Source organism: Phyllobates terribilis, unplaced genomic scaffold (assembly GCF_046119375.1).
Source record: "Phyllobates terribilis strain yellow unplaced genomic scaffold, ASM4611937v1 Scaffold_6__1_contigs__length_29720123, whole genome shotgun sequence".
NCBI classification, from domain to species: Eukaryota; Metazoa; Chordata; class Amphibia; order Anura; family Dendrobatidae; genus Phyllobates; species Phyllobates terribilis.
In genome coordinates, this window is record NW_027362766.1 from 18,875,011 (window position 1) to 18,898,672 (window position 23,662).

Below are 23,662 nucleotides of genomic sequence, written 5' to 3' on the forward strand. Positions count from 1 at the left end.
TGTTAGTGGAAAGACAGCGCTAAGGAAGTAAAATGAAAGTCAGGAATCTTCACGAAATATAATAAGGAGCTCAAACTCATAGCGCAAAGCATCTTTTTTGCGAATGGAAGCAGCTCCTTTGATCAGTAATAGTTACTCTTGTTTCGCAGCCTCTACTCCTCCTGAGTTCATCTTTAAGCCCTTCCAATTTATAGTGGAGCTATTGCATGGACAAAAACAAAAGATTGAAAATGAGCAGAGACACTTGAGATTGAGTTAAGTCGTAGACACGTTGGGTCACAGTTTAGCTATTTCACAAGTCGTAGACACGTTGGGTCACAGTTTAGCTATTTCACAATCCTGTTTAATTATTTTTTTTGTTGCTCTCCAAACAAATTTCTTGATGGAGTTCGCCATTTTGACATGAGCTGGAATAGAATGAAAATTCTTGACCCGGCCATATGGTCATTACAAATGGTGAGGTTTATGGAGCATGAAGTTTGTCAAAAGTACAGAAGAAACAAAAAAGAATAAAAAAAAAAACAGCGAAAATAAAATAATGCAGTTGGTCTATACAAATTTTGTGTAAGACAAAGTTTCGCACTCAGAATCAGACATGAACAGTTTGTTTGTACACCCTTTGTAATAGTAATCGCATCCCAACTTCGTTATCATGTCCCTTCTTTTGTTTTCAAGCAAACAAAATAAAATGCCATAAAAAGAAACAGATTTCAATGGATAGTAAAGCAAATGTTCTATCATTAAGCAATTTCTTGTAGAAGTATACAAAAAGAAATGTAAACAGACAAAATTCATATATTTTGGGAAATTATAAAAAATTGTGTCATGTAAGCATTTCTATTAGAATTCATCGAAACCATATTGACAAAAGTAGTTATGGACCATTATAGAGACTCTGATACTTAAAAGGATTATCCAGAGTTAGGAAATAGAGTCTGATTTTTCAACAACAGAAAGGGCACCACTCTTTCCCATGGGCAGTAGGTGGCACTGCAGCATTTGGTAGAGCGGAGCTGCACTAACAGTTCCTGCCCATCGGCAAAAGTGGTGCTTTTCTAAGAGAATAAAAAAGCAGTATTCTTCCGGTTTCACAGTTTCAAACAACCTCTTTAAAGGAATACTGACTCGTTACCAGTTGGATCATTTGTAGAGATGAGCGGATCGATTCACGGGACTCCGTTCCAACATCCAGGTCAGTGGTATCTGGTGGCAAGAAAGGAGACCAGTGAATCACTTTCCTTCCGGTGTGCATGGTGGCATAGCTTTTAACTAGCCAGGGCAGGTTCAACATAACTTGTGCGTCACCTCGCGCCAGCCCTGACGAATCAAATGTTGTGCCGGGGACACCTGAAAGTGAGATTTGTGAGCCTTTGTTGGACTTGAGTTTCGCGAAGCCACCAGGGACCAGTGACCTGAACTCTGGACTGGAGTCTGGCAAATCGATCCTCCCATCTCTAGTCATTTAGCATCAACAAATTCATGTCACACATCAGGTCAATACATTTTTGGATTACACTACAAAAAGACTAATATTATCAAAATACAAAATCATTTCCGGCTCGATAGCACTATGTTTAAGAAACATTATCATGAATGCTATCACTGTGTTTTTACATGATCCATCTTTAGAGTGGTTGTCCAGTTTTTTCAGATGCTTGTGCTTCACCAAGAGTTGGCTGCCCAAAAAAGGAACACCATCTTTCAGCCAAGGCCAATAAAGGAAAACCAAAAGAAATCTCAGCCCCGAAGGGCAATAACTGTGACCACAGTACGTAAAAGATTGCATAGACAATCATTGATTAACTTGGTAAATTATGGCACCTTGGTACTAATCAGCCAATCATGGTTCTTAAGACTGGAGAAAAACTACCAAAAGTAAGCAGTTGTGGTTTTTTTTCACAATTATTTCCGTGCACTTTTTAGTTAATACATTCAATAGTTTCCAGTTCTAATTAATATAATTTATGACGTGCAGTAATTTTGAGAAAATTAAGGGAGGCCATTTTGAGCTGTCACTTGAAATAAGGATCTTGTGTTACGGATCTTGATGCTTGAAGGTCCATTTAGTTATGGTCAGAGGATTAAACAGCTCCTCGAAGAGGGTTTGTAAATTCATGCAATGGAACAAATCAAATAATTTGTTTATCAGGGAAGCATTTTCTCCTTGACCTTAATGTTCTGACTTAAGGAAGGGAAGACTTCTTTGCTCCAGTTGGAGATGATGTCAAGTAAAACGTTTGAAGAAGATCTCACTACACATAAAGCAAAAATCAAATTAACATCCAAACCTGCCGATTTCGGCAAGACCGGACTACTATCTTTTGTATATGGGAGACATCTATACAATTTCAATGCACAATTGATTCTCTTAGGAAATAAGCTGAGTTCTCTGCCAATGGCTTTCTCCCCTCTCCCCATACAGAACACTTGCATGCTCAGCTTAATTGAGCGCGCATATGTATGGGGGAGTCAAGAGATATAGCAGACAACTGAATGAGCGTTCAGGCAACCTACTAGAGTATGTATGTATAGGTTAATGGAGATGTATAAAGTTTGGACGTTATCCACTATTTAATGGATAAAGGATAACTTTGTGATAACCGGGGGGTCCAAGTGCTGGGTCCGCCACAGATCCCAAAAACCGGGCCCATGAGAATGGAGGATGATTAACCATGCACAATAGCGATCCATTCATTCTTAATGGGAGGGTCAAAGACCGAAGACCAGCTGAATGATGGAGATGATGTGCGCATGATCGACCACTGTGAAATTCACACGGGCCCATTTTTCAGGATTGGTGGGGAATCCCAGTAGTCAGACACCCAAAAAACGGGAAGTTATTCCCTATCCCGTGGATACGGTATAACATCCAAATTTGGTACAAACCTGTTTAAGCTTGTAGTATGGCCCCTCACTTTTCACACTAGAAAGTAAGAAACCAACATTTGCGATATTGAACATTCACTTTAGAGCCTTGGTTTCTCTATAAAGGATCTGGCACTACGCTTTGCAGGTGTTCATTTTTTTGAATAAGGGTGACCCTAACCCGGGCAAAAAACATTTAGTCCATCAGTTAAGAACCCAATGCCATGACAGCGCATCTATAAAGGACTCAGTGGAAGCTGTGGCCAGTCGATGAATGGGAGAATTATGAATTAGATACCATAAATTCTGATGTATATTTGGCTATCTATCAATAGTGAGAGGACCCGAATACAAAATATGCCCTAATAAAGCATATGGGCAGGGGTTGTATTGAAGGGACAACTAAAAAAAATAAAAATTATTAGGCATGAGTAATGTCATTTATAGGTCTGACATTCGGGGTCCAAGCCATGAGCCTCCAGACCCAAAGCTTCATATAGGCAAAGAATGTACAACCTGTGGCCATGCCTGCGTGGCCCCAACCATCTGGATACAAACATGTCTGTGTGTGTGGATGCTTATATGTACAATAGTTTCCATACCAATGAAAAGAGAAGTGGTACACAGTCATCTCAGTGCCCCCCATAAATTTTACGAGAAATGGGTTTATTGACCCCTGGTGGACACAATTAAAGTGTGTAAGACATAAAGGCGTTCTATGTATAGTATGCAGCTCTCTCAATTGTAGTTAATGATGAGTTAACGATCGGGAGAGTCGCAAACAACTATGGCCTCCTCCTTTCTGGAGTGCAAACTGGGGAAGAAGGGGACCCACATTCTTCTTCTAGGGGTAAGACTTATTTATCAGGCAGGTACTTTTGATATGCCATAAATGTCTCAGCAGGTAATACCCCTTCACATTTTATTGAGGCTCAGTATGTCAATGAGGCCCTGGGACCAGAAAAAATTGTGCACCCTTGAAATAGGTCTATGAGACTCTTGAGTTTGGGTAAAAAGACCAGAGGCCGGTCTGGAAATTGTGGTTTCTACGCACAACGTGATGTGAATCCGGCCCAAGGAAGATCAGCTAGGGTCAACGAAATAATAATAATTGGGGTTTTTGGTTAAAAGTTGTTTATGTTCATTCTTTGGTAGCCCTTTTGGTCTACACAAAAGTTTTATATGCAAGGTCGGTGTCCAGTGTAAAACTTAGGATATAGAAGTCTCCATCATCAAGGGATCTCAGGTTTCAGAAGATTGAAAGGTTGGCCTCAGTATGTTCTAATCTCCCGTAATGCTCGTGAATGGACTGCACCAATAATACTATGATGAAACTGCTTGGCTTGGACCAATACATCAGCTAAGATTATGAAAAAGCAGATCTTCGTGAAGTGATATTTTAAAATGAGTAGGTGTCAGTCAGGGAGTTCCTGCTTTCTGCCAAAAATGATTTATTTGTATCCTCTCCTCTCTGTCAATCCCTTCACTTGCTCCTCATTGCCCCGAGGCTCCAATTCAAAACCCTAACCAGTTCAAAGCCATCCACAACCTGTCTCCTGCACACATCTGTGACCTAGTCTCCGGGTACTTACCTTCACGCAACCTCCGATCCTCACAAGATCTCTTTCTCCTCTTCCCACAATCGCATACAAGATTTCTCCTGTGCATCCCCCCTACTCTGAAACTATCTACCCCAACATATCAGACTCTCGCCTACTGTAGAAACCTTAAAAAGGAAGCTGAAGACCCACCTCTTCCGACAAGCCTACAACCTGCAGTAACCACCGCTCCACCATAACGCTGCAAGACCAGCTCTACCCTCACCTACTGTATCCTCCCCTATCCCCTGTAGATTGAGAGCCCTCACGGGCAGGGTCCTCGCTCCTCCTGTACCAGTCAAAATTTACTGTTATTGTTTATGGTATGTATATCCCTTTCACGTGTAAAGCGCCATGGAATAAATGGTGCTATAATAATTATAAATAATAAAAATAATGCTATTGGCCAAAGCTTAACTTTTATTAACCAAAAGTTAGCCTACTCATCAAAAATTGCTGGACATCATTAAAATATAGAAAGAAAATCACGAAAATTATGGGGAAAAAACAAAACAAAACATGAAATGATTAAAAGCTCATGCCAACAGTGAGGAAGGAAATAAAGGTTAGAAATCCATCAGGGAAATGATCCACTTACCTGCAGCAGTGGTAACATGAACAGTAAATCAACGGCCAGCTTCATGATGGGAGCAACTAAGAACCGTTCATTCTCCTTTACTCCCATCATAAAAAGCCAACGCGAAACATTTTTATAATGCATTCTTTATAAATGTCAAAATCACAATCTCTGAGAAGGGAAAAAAAAGCTTAAAAAAGGCAAAATATCCCATCATATTCCAGTCAAGGATAATACATATTTTACATGAATTGCAACACTCAAATTGCCTCGGCTTTAGAAAAGTTGTAAGTGCATAAAAAAATAAATCAGAACTTTCAAAAATAATCAAGGTCATTCTACCGAATCAGAAATCTAAGGGGAAAATCTCTAAATGCCAAAGTCATGAAAGAAAAAGATCACAACATCCAAAAATAAAGCCCAAAACTAAGAAGGAAGAATGATTACTAAGTTGATTAGTTTTAAGGGAATCGTTCAGTAGGATCAACCCTCCTAAGCTGTCTATATGGGCATGTAGGTCATAGAAAACTGAATAAAATGATACCTTGATATCTGCAATCCGATGTCTTATTCCAGAGAAATCCATGTTTTACCTAATATGTAAATGAGCTGTTAAGATCTATGGGAGGGACACAGATTTGCTGAGAATCCGCCTCCAGAGATTTTTTTTTAAATGAAAGGGGGCGCTACCAGTGGGAGACATATGGATCAGGAGAGCAGACTGTCAGTCATTACTTGTCTCACACTGGTAACTACACCTTTCATTTAAAATAAGCTGTGGATCCCGAGGGAGATCCTGGCCCATAGATCTTAACAGTTCATTTACATATTACCCCCTTTTCCGTTTTTTGCACTTTAATTTTTTACTCTTCCTCTTCCCAGAGCCATAACTTTTTTATTTTTTCGGTCAATATGGCCGTGTAAGTTCTTGTTTTATGCGGGACAAGTTGCACTTTTGAACGACACCATTGGCTTTACCATATCGTGCACTGGAAAAAAATTCCAAGTGCAGTAAATTTTTTTTTTTTTTTTACGACATTCACTATATGGTAAAACTGACCTGCCATTATGATTCTCCAGGTCATTACGAGTTTGTAGATACCAAAGATTTATAGGTTCTTTTTTATTTAAGTGGTGAAAAAAAAATCCAAAGTTTGTAAAAAAATTTTTTTAAAAAGTCACCATTTTCCAGGACCCGCAGCATCTCCATTTTTCGAGATCTGGAGCCAGGTTGGGACTTAATTTTTGTGGGCCGAGCTGACATTTTTATTGATACCATTTTAGGGTAGATACGATCTTTCGGTTGCCACTTATTGCATTTTATTGAAATGTTGTGGCGACCAAAAAAAAATTTAATTCTGGTGTTTTGACTTTTTTTCTCATTATGCCGTTTACCAATTGGATTAATTCTTTTTAGATTATATTTGTACATTACAAATATTATATATTTATATATTATATTTTATATATTGATAGACAGGGCGATTCTGAACGCGGCAAAACCAAATATGTGTATTTTTTTTATTGTTTTTTTTTAAATTTTTTATATTTTTAAAAACTTTTTTTTTTTTTTACTTTTCACTGACTTCAATAGTCTCCATTATCTGATCACCTGTGTGTAGCAAAAATGCTCACTTGCCATGAGCGCCTATCGCTGGGCGGCATACTGGAAATAACAACAATAGGGGTCTCCTGCAGACCCCGAGATGTCATGCCAACCCATCGGCGACCTGCGGTCATGTGACACAGGCGCCGATGGGCGGGACTAGTGATGTCCTTCCACCGCGGCCACGTTAAATGCCGCTGTCAGAGATGGACAGAGACATTTAACATGTTAACAGCCGCGGGTGGATCGTGATTCCACCCGCAGCTGTTAGGGTCACATGGCAGCTGATCAGATCAACTGTCATGTCCCCGGAAAGGTGCGGGCTTATCGCTAGAGCCCACGCCAAAGCGGGAGACACGCCATGTACACGTACGGCACATGTCGTAAAAGGATTAAGAAAAGTGTGGGTTTCTCTGGAATAAGACATCGGATTGCAGCTATGAGCGTATCATTTTATTCAATTTCCTATGATCTGCATGCCAACATACAGTGGGTACGGAAAGTATTCAGACCCCTTTAAATTATTCACTCTTTGTTTCATTGCAGCCATTTGGTAAATTCTAAAAAGTTCACTTTTTTTTCTCATTAAAGTCCACTCTGCACCCCATCCTGACTGAAAAAAAAAGAAATGTAGATTTTTTGGCAAATTTATTAAAAAAGAAAAACTGAAATATCACATGGTCATAAGTATTCAGACCCTGTGCTCAGACACTCATATTTAAGTCACATGCTGTCCATTTCCTTGTGATCCTCCTTGAGATGGTTCTACTCCTTCATTGGAGTCCAGCTGTGTTTAATTAAACTGATAGGACTTGATTTGGAAAGGCGCACACCTGTCTATATAAGACCTCACAGCTCACAGTGCATGTCAGACCAAATGAGAATCATGAGCTCAAAGGAAAGGACGGAAGCCTCTCCTCAGTGCAAGACATATGAAAGCCCGCATAGAGTTTGCTCAAAAACACATGAAGGACTCCCAGACTATGAGAAATAAGATTCTCTGGTCTGATGAGACAAAGATAGAACTTTTTGGTGATAATTCTACGCAGTATGTGTAGAGAAAACCAGGCACTGCTCATCACCTGCCCAATACAATCCCAACAGTGAAACATGGTGGTGGCAGCATCATGCTATGGGGGTGTTTTTCAGCTGCAGGGACAGGACGACTGGTTGCAATGGAAGGAAACATGAATGCAGCAAAGTACAGAGATATCCTGGATGAAAACCTCTTCAAGAGTGCTTTGGACCTCAGACTTTGCCGAAGGTTCACCTTCCAACAAGACAATGACCCTAAGCACACAGCTAAAATAACAAAGGACTGGCTTCAGAAGAATAACTCTGTAACCATTCTTGACTGGCCCAGCCAGAGCCCTGACCTAAACCCAACTGAGCATCTCTGGAGAGACCTGAAAATGGCTGTCCACCAACGTTCACCATCCAACATGACAGAACTGGAGAGGATCTGCAAGGAAGAATGGCAGAGGAACCCCAAATCCAGGTGTGAAAAACTTGTTGCATCATTCCCAAGAAGACTCATGGCTGTACTAGCTCAAAAGGGTGATTCTACTCCATACTGAGCAAAGGGTCTGAATACTTATGACCATGTGATATTTCAGTTTTTCTTTTTAATAAATTTGCGAAAATTTCTACATTTCTGTTGTTTTTCAGTCAAGATGGGGTGCAGAGTGGACTTTAATGAGGAAAAAAAATGAACTTTTTTGAATTTATCAACTGGCTGCAATGAAACAAAGAGTGAAAAATTTAAAGGGGTCTGAATACTTTCCGTACCCACTGTAGAAGGCTTAGGCGGGTTGATCTTACAAACAGATTCCCTTTAACATTGAAATATTTGGACCATACCAAGGATCCAAAGAATCCCTGTTTTTTTTCCAACATCTGGCTCAGTACCTGGGAACCCACCTTAAACTTGTTTCACATGTCCAGGATTCATGGTCTAAATTTGAACTGGAAATGGGTTTCCTGATCCGAATTCAACAATCTCATCTATGTCCATGAGACTCTTGAGTTTGGGTCTGGAGGCAGGCAGATACGGAAATTGTGGTCTGTACTTAGAACATGAATATCGGACATGTGAAACTTTCCTAAGGACCTTCTTGCTTTTTCCCCCTCAGTATCATGACAATGTTCTTCTTGTCATAACTATATCAATGTCATGATAATCAGGAAGAAAGGTGAGTGAAAAATTAGTTTCCAGAGCACCACATTGCAGGACCATACGTTAGTATGGTTTTTGTGGATGGGAGACTGACAGAGATTTGAATAAAACATGTTGGATTCATGTTCACTTCATGACCTACCTTCTGCTGTTTAGGATAGAGTTATATAAGCATGATATAGCTTTGTGAACCCAGTGCTTATACACCAAAAATATCAATTTCCAAGGATGTTAGCATCCAAAAACTATGGAGATATTGAAATTACAATTTCATCAGCTCTTGACTGCTAGATATAGATCGAGACATATCTTGAATTGTTCTTGATAAGAGAATTTTTGATCAATTATTTCCTACCTACAGAACAAGAAGTTCTTCACCGTTCATAAATATTGAAATACTGGCCATGGCTATACACCAAAAAATATCAATTTCCAAGGATGTTAGCATCCAAAAAGTAAGGGAATATTGAAATTACAATTTCATCAGCTCTTGACTGCTAGATATAGATCGGGACATATCTTAAATTGTTCTTGATAAGAGAATTTTTGATCAATTATTTCCTAACCGACAGAACAAGAAGTTCTTCACCGTTCATAAATATTGAAATATTGGCCATGGCTATAAGCAATTTTTTTTTTTGTTATACCCGTTGAGCTTTGGTAAACAAGGTCCAATGTGTAGAGAAGATAAGTGAATATGTTGCCCCCCCATCCTGATTCTTGCCATTGGGTAACTAGTTTTTTTTGGGTCCCATTCACTATCAAGTGGGGAGAACTTGTACAGAACAGCCTTCAACAAAAGATCTGCACTGTTAGAAGAGACTTGGCTGGAGAATGGATTATGGAGTCATTAAAAGTCATAGAGGGGAAAAATAAATAGCAGGTCTTTCTGTCCACAGTGGCAAAATAATGCGGGGAGAGTTTGAGCTATGAGTCTTCCACTTTGCCAAGTTGATCACTACCTCAGTAGAGGAAGCATGTTGAGAACCGGTCGTAGGCCGAGTGTCTCCAGGTTCTATAACTGCACATAAAATAATGAAGAATTCTTAATTTGTTGTACTAGTGAGTGTTGTGAAAAATTTCTTCTTTATGGGGAATTTCAACAATGTTTTCTGTTTCGGATATTTTTGGCAATATGTTGCTTTGGGAATATTCATTGACTAGAGACCCACAGCAAAACCTGGAGGAGGACAGGCATATTGTGAGTTTTTCAATTATTTTGGACAAACTGATTTAGTATAAAATTCCCTACAAATGTAGGAAGAGATACAACTAGGTATTCCGGCAGCAGTGCTATTCGAATAGCGTAGTATGCTATGTAGAGTCGATTCTCAGGACTAGGTCTGTTGGCCTCGTCAGTAACTGAGAGCCACCTCTTACCTCCACGACTCTTCTTTGTGCGTCTCACCACTACGATGATGTTACCCCAGGCCAGCTAATCAAGAAAGGGGCCATGCATGACATAGGTAGGAGGCAGTTGTTAAGGCTCCTGTCCGGCTACCACAGATTTCTGACGTGGCCAATGGACCAGGTCCTGCGCCATGGCGTGCAATAAATGTTCATTTGGTGCTTGCCACATCTGTATGTACTTCCCAAGTATAGGTGACCTACATATATGTATGTGGGACTAAAACTGTAGATGGCAAACTCTTTGCCCTTGAGAAATCTAGAATACTCTAATACTGGATAAAATATCAATTTGAAATCAATGTGACGACCAATGTGAAGAAATGTGTCACGCGTGGGGTAATTGGACCCACAAACTGTCATCTTCCAATCTTAATCACTTCTTCAGATGAACCAATGTTGGCACTTTGTGGGTGTAATTATAAGCTTACATATCACAACCTGGAACAAAACATACATACTGTGATATGTGTAGCAAACTCTGTGTTTCACAGCTATATCAACAGTTGCTTCTTATCAAATTTATACAGTTTCTGTAAAAATCACTTTGGGTACAATAGACACATGACGTGTACAGGCATGGTATGGGTACATGAAGGACTAAACACTATGGGAGGCAGGCGTAAAGCAACATCAAGCCCTCCCTATGTGGCTTATTTACGATATAATATATATAGAATTCTTACATTTGGACTTATTTTAGCAACGCTACAAGATATATATCACAACCAAGTTAGTTGACTTTCCCCAACCATTTCTGAAGCCGTAGGGTTACCATGTCCACTCATTCAACAGAAAGTATCTGTTGAAAGAGGTGTATAGGATTGAGGCGTACCATCAGACAGTCAAAGACGTGCCCTATGAGGATACTACTTGTAGTATGCAAGAGTTAGAAGAAAAAGGCTATTATCTGGATTCAGGCCACAAATATAGCAAGTCAAAGAAAACAAAAACAATAAAAATCACACTCAATACATAGTACATATAAATATATATATATACGAGGCTGTATATATAGGGAGACATACAGGAGTTATAAAGAGCCTCTAAACCCTCTAAGGAAATGCAGATCTTTGTGGTGGAAGGCATTAAATGAAGATAAATTATGGATACTTACCAAAATTTTATGAGAAAATCAGAACACACAAGGTCTGCGCAGGGACCACCCAAAGAAATCCACTTTGGAAAAGAGGTTGTATGATCCCTACATTTTAGTGCTTCGGAAAGTGGCAGAGTTGGGACCAATGACTAGTATTAGCATGCTGGACATTTTCTAACTCTGGTGTGCCATAATAGGCAACAAAACATTTAACGAAAACAGGCAGAAAATTCTCAAGAAATAAGAAATTGAAAAAATAAAACTCTAGTAGCGGGTCAGTTGCAGAGGTGACATGGTCTGCTAAGGTCGGGCGCAGAGGGCACCTGACGAACACACATGATCATTGAGTTCAATGGAAAAGCAGAGGAATAACACCCTTGTAACATACTTTCTCATATAATTCTCATCTATGGGGTGAGAAAAGCATTACCGAATTTTTAAACTGGGCAAAAAAAAAAATGAATAGAGAGACAATGTGGCTCTATAGGGACCGAGATCCTACCGATGCTACAATCAAAAAAAAAGACAGAAAAAAAAGTGTACGGTATATCTTGGAGAAGCCAGTCCCCGGCGGACCTTAATAAGGAGACATTTATCTCGGTCTCAAAAATTATGACACAAAAATCTGCAATTTGAAGGATGTAGACTTTTTATAACCCCGGTATGTTGATAGAAACAAGACACATGCAGGTGAGCTCACATACGGAATGCAGCATTCCTAGATAAAGAGGCATGCACCTATTTGCATTCACCCTCACCTCCTTTTTTTTTTTTGCTGTTTTTTTGACATTGGTTTCCAAGTTTTGGAAATTTTACACTGGTTGACTGTTTGTCATTGGGTTATTTTTTTTTGTTAGATAACTTTAGAAGGTTTTTGATGAGGTCCACAGTCCAACAGACAAATTATGAAGCAAAAGTGGTCAAAGGAAGACTATCAAGTCATCGAAAAAGGCTCTTCGGGAGCCTATTTTATACAGATATCTTTCCATCGATACAGTACAATTGCTCCTTTTGAAGAAACTTCTATCTTCCCGGTTTCGGTCCTCCAACCATCAATAAACTTTACTGCTTAGCTTTCAAGCCTAGCTATCACTAAGAAATGCTAACATATAGTTATGGTGCCTTTTTCCAGGCCGATTTCCTCTGTGAGATTGCGCAACTGATGGACTCATGTTGAAATTCTACAGACCCCATGTTCTACAGATAGGAGACCCTTCAGAAGGTCATGGTACACATTAAGCACTACATAAGAACTATATAAAATTATTATTCACCCTATCCGTCCTGGGACATACCGTACCCAACCTGTGTTCTACAACATAGTATTTGTAGTGATCCATCGTGAGACTGAGCAAAATACAAAGTAAGAAAGAAAGGTTGCTACTATTTTAGGTCTTTTTTTTTTTTTTTTTTATCAGCAATCAAAACAAAACTATTACATAAGACATAAATCTCCCGCCGTAAAAGATGAAATTATTGTACTCGTCAAACTGTTTTTAACTCTTAGGTCTCATTTCCTAAAAATCTGTTTTTCCCCTCCATTGTAATAGTGAAGGAAACAGATGCCGGAACTTATCCCATAGATTTGTATGATCGCTTCTGCTCATCCAGTGCTGGTCCTAGTGCATTTTTTTCATTTTTTGATCTGGGTATGGATGTGTCCAATGGTTACATATCTCTACATCACTTATAAAACAACCCAGTCTTAAACCGAAATGCACTGAAAAAATAAATAGGTCCAACATTCAGAAAGTTCAGGTGAACTTTTCTGATGACTAGTCTATATAATTTTGGTGACCGTGACAGAGAAAAAAAAAAAAAGAAAAATTTACAGTGAATAAAAACATTTTCATCAAAACTAACAATAATAAAAAAAAAAATAGAACATTCCAGTATATGACTATATACAGTATATTGCAATCTTTCAAATTCCAGTTTTCTAAGGCTTTGATCATCTGGTATTGTTCTACTTTATATGCTCCCCTCAACCCCCCGATATATCGGTGATGAATATGTAATTTTCAGGTGTATCTGATCTAGTGGGTGGACCCCAACTGCTATGATGTCTCCCATGTGCAGCGCACGCACAGAAAAAGATGGATTCTGCTCTTTTTCTTTGTAGCACACAGAGAGAAGCAATAGCATGCAAGCCATTAAGTAGCAGTACTAAGCTGTGTGGCTGTGAATTCAGCAATGACGTGAAATGCATTTGCTGAATGCTGCAGCACGATCTGCCTGTGCCTGCTCGTTCTCTCACTGCGCTGTCTGCTCCTCACTTCTTCCAATTACTCTCTCCAAAAACTTCAATATGCTGACGCCTCAATAAGCTGGCAGTCTGTCTTGATGGAGTGAATGGTGAGTTTAGAAAGCAAGGGGAAGGGGAAGAAGTGGCTCATAAGTGGCGAAAGAAGATTTCTCTCAAAAGGTATATTACAAAGTTTGCTATATTCACTTGCATTACTGATTTATGCAAAGCTTGTAGAAAATAAAGTGGCCATATAAATTAGTGCTTAAATACATAAATTAAATACCTAACCTAATTTTTGCATGAAAGGATGCCGCTATTCCCGGCAGTTCATTTGACATTGTTGCATCACAGGTCTGCTGCTGCCAATCAGCGGCCGCTGGACGGGAGCAACCTTGACTATTTCATCAGAGCGGGCATCCACGCTCCCAGAATATTGATGAACTGCAGCCAGCTGATCATCAGTATTCTGCGCCCCCTAACCTGTGGACCGTTAGACAAAACATTTTAAAAATAATGATATACATTGTTAGGTTTTTTTTTACTGTTTTGTGCTTTTATTCCCTTAGCCTTAACGCTAATAATGCTAGCACTATCCCTAATCCTAGCTCTAACCCGCATCCTAACACTAACCCTAATTAGAAAAAGTAAGTTATACTTTGTGTTTTCTGTTTTTTGGGGGGGGTTTTTTGCAAGGGATACTTTTTTTTAATTTAGGACTGCTCTAGTTTCTCCTCTGACAAAGCTAGAAGTGAGATAAGAGGCGGAAAGCTGTGGGGGAGTACGATGTAGCCTTTATAATCTCCTTTGGTGCAGAGCGCAGCAGTCGAGATGAGTTTGTCATCGGTAAGGACTTTACACACGCAGTGACCAAGTTGACAAAACTCACGTCACCATACTGACCGCAGTTTTACCGCAGTCACTGTCTATGCGGAGTGCAGCAGAAATTGACAGAGTCATCTCGACTGCTGCGCTCTGTGGCATCGAACTTCATGTTATAGAAGCCCTCCAAAAATAAGGAGGACGGGTCAGTATTTGGTGCCTAAGACAACAGCCCTGTTTCCCCCATGTTAAGTCATTGGTAGAAACACCTTTTAAGGGTTCCCCTAAAGAAAAAGACACAAGAAATGCCACTTTTATTTACCGTAAGTTTGGCTTGAGATGGTTGTAGTCGTTAATCATGAGAATTTTGCCAGGGGTTTCTCCATGGTTAAAAGGTTGGGAATGACTGCGCTCGGATGTAATAATTATTATACAATATGGTACAATCAAAAACATATCTGGACATCTGCTGCATACGAAGCAATAAATGCTTCATTTAAGCATATTTTATATTAAATATATAGGACACAGCCTTATATTCTATGAACGGAGAAGTCCAAAAAAGCAAAAAGTAAACAAAAAAGGATCCCAACAAGTGTGCATGTGTCAAGTTATACAGCACAAAAGTCACATGCAGTTAAAGATGAAGATACAGGTAGTACACACACGCACAGACACTATTCTACAGGACACATACAGTAGAAAGATATCATGGAAGGGTACAAAAAGGGCATGATAATGTGCATGGAGCGAGAGAGAAAAGGGGTTGATAATGTGCATGGAGCGAGAGAGAAAAGGGGATGATAATGTGCATGGAGCGAGAGAGAAAAGGGGATGATAATGTGCATGGAGCGAGAGAGAAAAGGGGATGATAATGTGCATGGAGAGAGAGAAAAGGGGATGATAATGTGCATGGAGCGAGAGCGAAAAGGGGATGATAATGTGCATGGAGCGAGAGAGAAAAGGACATGATAATGTGCATGGAGCGAGAGAGAAAAGGGCATGATAATGTGCATGGAGCAAGAGAGAAAAGGGGATGATAATGTGCATGGAGCGAGAGAGAAAAGGGGTTGATAATGTGCATGGAGCGAGAGAGAAAAGGGGATGATAATGTGCATGGAGCGAGAGAGAAAAGGGGATGATAATGTGCATGGAGCGAGAGAGAAAAGGGGATGATAATGTGCATGGAGAGAGAGAAAAGGGGATGATAATGTGCATGGAGCGAGAGCGAAAAGGGGATGATAATGTGCATGGAGCGAGAGAGAAAAGGACATGATAATGTGCATGGAGCGAGAGAGAAAAGGGCATGATAATGTGCATGGAGCAAGAGAGAAAAGGGGATGATAATGTGCATGGAGCGAGAGAGAAAAGGGGTTGATAATGTGCATGGAGCGAGAGAGAAAAGGGGATGATAATGTGCATGGAGCGAGAGAGAAAAGGGGATGATAATGTGCATGGAGCGAGAGAGAAAAGGGGATGATAATGTGCATGGAGAGAGAGAAAAGGGGATGATAATGTGCATGGAGCGAGAGCGAAAAGGGGATGATAATGTGCATGGAGCGAGAGAGAAAAGGACATGATAATGTGCATGGAGCGAGAGAGAAAAGGGCATGATAATGTGCATGGAGCAAGAGAGAAAAGGGGATGATAATGTGCATGGAGCGAGAGAGAAAAGGGGATGATAATGTGCATGGAGCAAGAGAGAAAAGGGGCTGATAATGTGCATGGAGCGAGAGAGAAAAGGGGATGATAATGTGCATGGAGCGAGAGAGAAAAGGGCATGATAATGTGCATGGAGCGAGAGAGAAAAGGGGATGATAATGTGCATGGAGAGAGAGAAAAGGGGATGATAATGTGCATGGAGCGAGAGAGAAAAGGGGATGATAATGTGCATGGAGCGAGAGAGAAAAGGGCATGATAATGTGCATGGAGCGAGAGAGAAAAGGGGTTGATAATGTGCATGGAGCGAGAGAGAAAAGGGCATGATAATGTGCATGGAGCGAGAGAGAAAAGGGGATGATAATGTGCATGGAGCGAGAGAGAAAAGGGGATGATAATGTGCATGGAGCGAGAGAGAAAAGGGCATGATAATGTGCATGGAGCGAGAGAGAAAAGGGGATGATAATGTGCATGGAGAGAGAGAAAAGGGGATGATAATGTGCATGGAGCGAGAGAGAAAAGGGGATGATAATGTGCATGGAGCGAGAGAGAAAAGGGCATGATAATGTGCATGGAGCGAGAGAGAAAAGGGGTTGATAATGTGCATGGAGCGAGAGAGAAAAGGGCATGATAATGTGCATGGAGAAAGAGAGAAAAGGGGATGATAATGTGCATGGAGCGAGAGAGAAAAGGGGATGATAATGTGCATGGAGCGAGAGAGAAAAGGGCATGATAATGTGCATGGAGCGAGAGAGAAAAGGGCATGATAATGTGCATGGAGCGAGAGAGAAAAGGGGATGATAATGTGCATGGAGCGAGAGAGAAAAGGGGATGATAATGTGCATGGAGCGAGAGAGAAAAGGGGATGATAATGTGCATGGAGCGAGAGAGAAAAGGGCATGATAATGTGCATGGAGCGAGAGAGAAAAGGGGATGATAATGTGCATGGAGCGAGAGAGAGAAAAGGGGATGATAATGTGCATGGAGCGAGAGAGAAAAGGGGATGATAATGTGCATGGAGAGAGAGAGAAAAGGGGATGATAATGTGCATGGAGAGAGAGAGAAAAGGGGATGATAATGTGCATGGAGAGAGAGAGAAAAGGGGATGATAATGTGCATGGAGCGAGAGAGAAAAGGGGATGATAATGTGCATGGAGAGAGAGAGAAAAGGGGATGATAATGTGCATGGAGCGAGAGAGAAAAGGGGATGATAATGTGCATGGAGAGAGAGAGAAAAGGGGATGATAATGTGCATGGAGCGAGAGAGAAAAGGGGATGATAATGTGCATGGAGAGAGAGAGAAAAGGGGATGATAATGTGCATGGAGCGAGAGAGAAAAGGGGATGATAATGTGCATGGAGAGAGAGAGAAAAGGGGATGATAATGTGCATGGAGAGAGAGAGAAAAGGGGATGATAATGTGCATGGAGCGAGAGAGAAAAGGGGATGATAATGTGCATGGAGCGAGAGAGAAAAGGGGATGATAATGTGCATGGAGCGAGAGAGAAAAGGGGATGATAATGTGCATGGAGCGAGAGAGAAAAGGGGATGAACCAAACTTCAGCTCCGAAAGGAAGGACACAAGAATCTTGTCCATGACACGTACCTAAAATATACATACTGTATCACAGATATAACACAAAGCATTTATATTTCACAAAATCTACATAAAAGTAAAAAAAAAAAGTCAAGTGTGTAATAACAGCGTCACGCGGCCAATCTCACAAAAGCTCTGGAATTTTTTCTACATTAAAGGGAATATGTGAGCAGGTTTTGCTACGTAATCAGAGAGCTGCATGAAATAGGGCAGACACTGTTGCAGTGCTGTGCATGTTGAGCCCTGTATAACCCTGCCCACACCACTGATTGGCAGAAAGCTACCAATCAGTGGTGGGGGCGTGGTTACACAGAGCAGGAGGACTAGAGGGCAAGAGACACCTAGTCCCGTAATGATAATCTCCTGATAAAACACTGATTTTAATGAAACAGCCTAATAAGTGACATATCATTGAAACCAGGGTCTCAGCCCCTACATCATATGCTGCGCTCAGGTTACATAACAAAAACTTGCTGACAGATTACCTCTAATGGCTGATGAAGTGATGGGATCACATTGGTACATTTTCTCAACGTAAAGCCAATGAAGAAGTGGTGTAAGAAATGGAAAAAAAAAAGATATATACAAAATCATCACAGGAGAATAACAGAAGAGCACAAAGTTCCCCAGACCAATGACACGATATACACACTACAACAATCAATATGGAAGAGCGTTGAAGCAAAGCAAACCATGGAGTCTATGAAAACGGAAAGTCAAAAATACAACCTGAGAAAAGGAGGGGGCAGCAATCCAAATGTCCTGGAAAAAAAATGTGCGATTGTTTTTTTTATCAACTGGATTCTTCAAATCGAAAAGATATTAATTGTCAGGTGAGATATGATCACATTCTGTTGTCTGCACAAACACACGCTCATTACCCCGGCATGGGAAGCAATAAGCATCACCGAACTTCACATCATTTATGGCCGCCAGAAACAAGTACTTAGTGACTTCTATTCAAAAAACACAGAGGCACAATCACGTTCGCTGGGTTAATGGCATGGATGAAATAAGCCCGGGAAGGAATGATATGACCAGGAAATGTAACATAAAATAAGATGCCTGTCTACTAGAGCTGATTTTTTTTTATACTTACCTGCTTTTTACAACTACTGATAGTTTAACTTACTCTAAAGACTCATTAACAGATGGAGAGCAATACCCATCAACGAACTGGAGCTCTATTTTATCGATTCTATCATTGTAGAAAACCTTAAAGAAAATATTAAGTAAAAAAGAATATTCCTTATGATCTCCTCTTCTAGCCTTCCTGATGTAAGGCTAATGCTAATTGTCACTGGCCCTATCTGCAGCGGGCTGCTTGTAACAGGCATGCTGCTGCTGCAACGGGGACAGCTTGTTGCCTCTCTTGGGCGTTTTTCTGTGCGCCTTACAGTCTGCAATGAATTATGTAACCACAAATGTCATGTCATGACTTCCTAGATCAGGACAAGTACTCATGGGGAAAGTACCAGAGCCACCACCTGCATAGAGGTGGACAAAGGCTAGATTATCTTCTGTAGACCAAGTTAGAGGTGGCAGGAGGAAAAAGAAGACCTCTCATTATGACATTCTAGTTCTAGTCCACAGACTAAGTGATAAATCAGAAACTGCTGTGTCTGGACTGATCCCCAGAACAGGGGTCCAGGGTCCTAATTTCTCTTGAGCTACATAATCGAGGTGGGATGGGGTGAGGGTCAGGACTGCGATGTGCCTTCCTATCCCAAGTCCATCAGGCTGATGAGTTCTGTATTCGGCTGTCTCCATCAGTCCCATACACTTTGCAGTCCGCATATGGAATTGCCGCTCCAGTCACCCGCCTCACTGTAGTCATATAACGAGGAGGGACATGGCTTGGGAATCCTATTCAGGTAATCAGTAGGGGTCTAAGTGATCACATATTTGCCACTTGTCAGTCTTGTTAGGCAGAATTTCTACAAAAAACAAAAGGAGTGTCTGTTTAAGTGCCCTCACAATGAGTAAATCGATACCTTTGGTATAGAAAGTTACATGCAAATGAGGCACAAGTGCATTGGGCGTGACAAAGCACTGGCAGCTCTTCATCCCTCACTCCTTATTCCCTAACCAGGGCTTGGCTCCTGCGTTTGGCTGACAGGTCAATTCAGCATCTTTCATCTGCATCCGGTCACAGATAATTTGCCGCGATCCGTCGACTTGTCAGTCAACGGAAGGGGCAGGTGGGGAATAACAGCTTAAAGTGCTTTGTCACACCCCAATGCACTTGCGTCTAAATTCCATATTACTTTAATGCCGGATTTCTCAGTAATGATAGGGCAGATTTCTATACTAATGGTATCAATTTATCCAGTTTTAGGTAGATACTCCTTGTAACAACAACATGACTTGTAAGTTTTACCATGATAACAGAAGTCAAGAAGAGGACTGGAGAATCAAGTGAATTATTACTGGTGTAAAATGATAAATTCGACCTTATTACATAAACACACCCCGAAGAGGAGCTCTATGCTAATATCATATGAAAATGGCCACCTCCTCTAGCTAAGGTGAAATCTATCAATCTTTCTTCACCTAAGGTGATGGGGCTTAGCCTGTAACAAGACAACATAATGTGAATAATGGTAACACTACTAAGGTCTATACACCAAGTGGCTCCTCGAGCACTAACATCCCTTCACTTCTGTCAAGATGTCCATGGACAGAATTCTTCAGTCCGTAAAACACATCACAGTACCATTCATCTTGTCCTTCGGGATAGGTCAGAAGATTATTAATATAGGTAGAATGTTCCTCTGATAAGAAAAGTATCTTCTAGAACATGAGGACAAATGACATACAGACGATGAATACAACACATAGTAACTATACCAAAATCTAAAAGGTACAAGAGTTCTAGGACTTGGGGCTTGGCCACTATTAAGCCTTAATTTTGCCTCATATGAGTCAGAGGTGGACTTGCTCTTGTGTTTGAGACAAATGGTGGTTTGACTTCATGGACCGATGATCGGACATGGTTCCATCATTAGAAACAGACTGGACGTAACCTGCAATAAAGGGGTTGTACACTTTATGATAGAGGACTAGATCTTGTGAGGGGTTGACCAACCCCGGTGAAATCTTGCATTTCAGAGCGTTAGAATTTGGCAAGCTTCAACACTTGCCAAAGCTTTCACCCGCGATGGACAATCCCTGAGGATCACTCAAATACCACACTGCAAACCTTTGGCAGGTCCTAATAGGTACACAAGGACAGTAAACCTGGAGGCTTTCATCAGATTCCCAAGTGCAACGAGCAAACCCATCGGCATCCCACGATCATATAAGCAAGGGTGCTCAAGTGATGGTCTTTCTGTCAAAGAACTTAAATGCCATCTATGGTGAAAACTACGGCAACTGAAGATATCTCAATGAGAACCTCTGAATGTCCCAAAAGAAAGAAAATGTTAAATGGATGTCTACAAGAATATATGAATGTAATAGAGGTATAATTCCACATTTGAGACAAACCCCAGAGCAGAGAGCAGCTACAAAGACTGGCTCTACAACTAGGTGGCCACGGTGGTTAGGGCATTACACGGACGACTCATTTTTGGAGTGACCTAAGAAAAGTCTTGACTTGACTGTCCATTATTGAAATGCCGTTGGCAGGTCCTTAGATGGGTATTTCAAGCTAGAAAATCCTTCAATGTATTTGAACTAAAGGAATTCTGAGAAGAGTAGTGAGTAGAGATGAGTGGATCGATTAGCTGGACTCCATTACACAGTCCAGGTCAGTATCACCTGGCGCCTAGCAGGCAGGCCCACAAATTTACGGCGTTTCTGGTGCAACGTCATCTGTGTGATACAACGATGATGCCGCGCCAGCCTTGGCTAATCAAAAGCTGCGTTGGGACATTGTAAGGTAAGAGATTCGAGGGCCTACCGTCTAGTCTCAAGGTAGCACTGTCCTTGACACTGGACAGGAGTTGCGCAAAATTGAGCCAAAATTCCTATATCACATTCTGTATGACGAGATGATTTGTGACAAGTACCAGACAAAATAATTTTCGCACCACTTAAAATATTTCAATGTACAGTCACAATTGGAAGAGTCCTGGTACAGAGTTTGGATTGGGATCCAAAAAACTTCAGGTCAACTCTGTCCAGGTGTAGAGAAATCCGCTGTACAGACCAAATATTTATGAAGCGTTGGAGCCAGAAAAACCAATGGCCAAAAAAAAACTATACCTTGTTCGGTGGAAGAGGATCAGGTTTCGGGGCCAGATAACTCAATCTCACATCATTTGCTGGCAGTGACAGTATAATTACACCGCGTTAATCACGAGATGATACACGCAGAAGAGAGTGAATTGTGAATAATCCCGGAATCCTGACAGTCCAAATGGGTTAATAAGACAACAAACATGAAATATTGTGACATTTACCCAATAGCCCTATGGAAAAATACACTTATCCCTAACAAGAGCCTTCAGAGGAAGCTGTCTGAGAACGATAAGAATGACGGGAAGAGGTGGGGGGTGGGTGAGCTAACTCATATTTCAAGAGCAAAGGTCAAATTTAGCATTTGTCCTATTAGCCACTCTACTGTATATTTAAAGTATTGTGTTAGAAGGACACATTCACTTCAGAGGGTCACAAGCAGGAAGTCTAAGTACCTAACATGTCCCGAAAATATTACACATTGTATAAATTAGATATTTTTTTTGAATTTTGCAGTGAGAAATAAGTATTTGATCCCCTACAAACCATTATGAGTTATGGCTGCTACAGACCAGGTAGACACTCCTAATCAACTCGTTACCTGCATTAAAGACGGCTGTCTTACATAGTCACCTGTATAAAAGACTCCTGTCCACAGACTCAATCAGTCAGACTCTAACCTCTACAACATGGGCAAGACCAAAGAGCTTTGTAAGGATGTCAGGAACAAGATCACAGAGCTGCACAAAGCTGGAATGGACTACAAAACCATAAGTAAGACGCTGGGTGAGAAGGAGACAACTGTTGGTGCAATAGTGAGAAAATGGAAGAAATACAAAATGACTGTCAATAGACATCGATCTGGGGCACCATGCAAAATCTCACCTCGTGGGGTATCCTTGATCATGAGGAAGGTGAGAGATCAGCCTAAAACTACACGGGGGGGAACTTGTTAATGATCTCAAAGCAGCTGGGACCACAGTCACCAAGAAAACCATTGGTAACACATTACGCCTTAAAGGTTTAAAATCCTGCAGTGCCCGCAAGGTTCCCCTGCTCAAGAAGGCACATGTGCAGGCCCGTCTGAAGTTTGCCAATGAACACCTGGATGATTCTGTGAGTTATTGGGAGAAAGTGCTGTGGTCAGGTGAGACAAAAATTGAGCTATTTGGCATTAACTCAACTCGCCGTGTTTGGAGGAAGAAGGAGGAGTACAACCCTAAGAACATCGTCCCAACCGTGAAGCATGGTGGGGGAAACATTATACTTTGGGGGTGTTTTTCTGCAAAGGGGACATGACGACTGCACCGTACTGAAGGGAAGATGGATGGGGTCATATATCGCGAGATTTTGGCCAACAACCTCCTTCCCTCAGTAAGAGCATTGAAGATGGGCAGTGGATGGGTCTTCCAGCAAGACAATGACCCAAAACAAACAGCCAAGGCAACAAAGCAGTGGCTCAAAAAGAAGCACAGTAAGGCCATGGAGTGGCCTAGCCAGTCTCCATACCTTAATCCCATAGAAAACTTATGGAGGGAGTTGAAGCTCCGAGTTGCCAAGTGACAGCTTCAAAATCTTAATGATTTAGAGATGATCTGCAAAGAGGAGTGGACCAAAACTCCTCCTGAGATGTGCGCAAACCTCAAAATCTACTACAAAAAATGTCTGACTGCTGTGCTTGCCAACAAGGCTTTTGCCACCAAGTATTACGTGTTGTTTGCCAGAGGGATCAAATACTTATTTCTCACTGCAAAATGCAAAAAAATGTATCTAATTTATTCAATGTGATTTTATTGATTTTTTTTTTTGACATTCTATTTCTCAATGTTA

General features: G+C 40.9%; 1 protein-coding gene across 30 annotated transcripts in view; it reads right to left on the minus strand.

Annotated features, from left to right (window-relative positions):
- The window catches only part of GPHN (gephyrin), a 592,001-nt gene that overhangs the window by 39,090 nt on the left and 529,249 nt on the right, over positions 1 to 23,662 (minus strand). For 12 of the 30 annotated variants that reach the window (XM_073637421.1, XM_073637415.1, XM_073637410.1 and 9 more), the window contains 2 exons: positions 18,380 to 18,412; positions 137 to 199 (listed from right to left, as the gene is read on the minus strand). The exons of 10 other annotated variants lie outside the window; for them this stretch is intronic. In XM_073637421.1, the coding sequence (XP_073493522.1) occupies positions 137 to 199; positions 18,380 to 18,412 (96 nt within the window). The remainder of the gene's footprint in view (positions 1 to 136; positions 200 to 18,379; positions 18,413 to 23,662) is intronic. 8 more of the 30 variants (XM_073637413.1, XM_073637409.1, XM_073637424.1 and 5 more) reach the window with 2 other exon arrangements.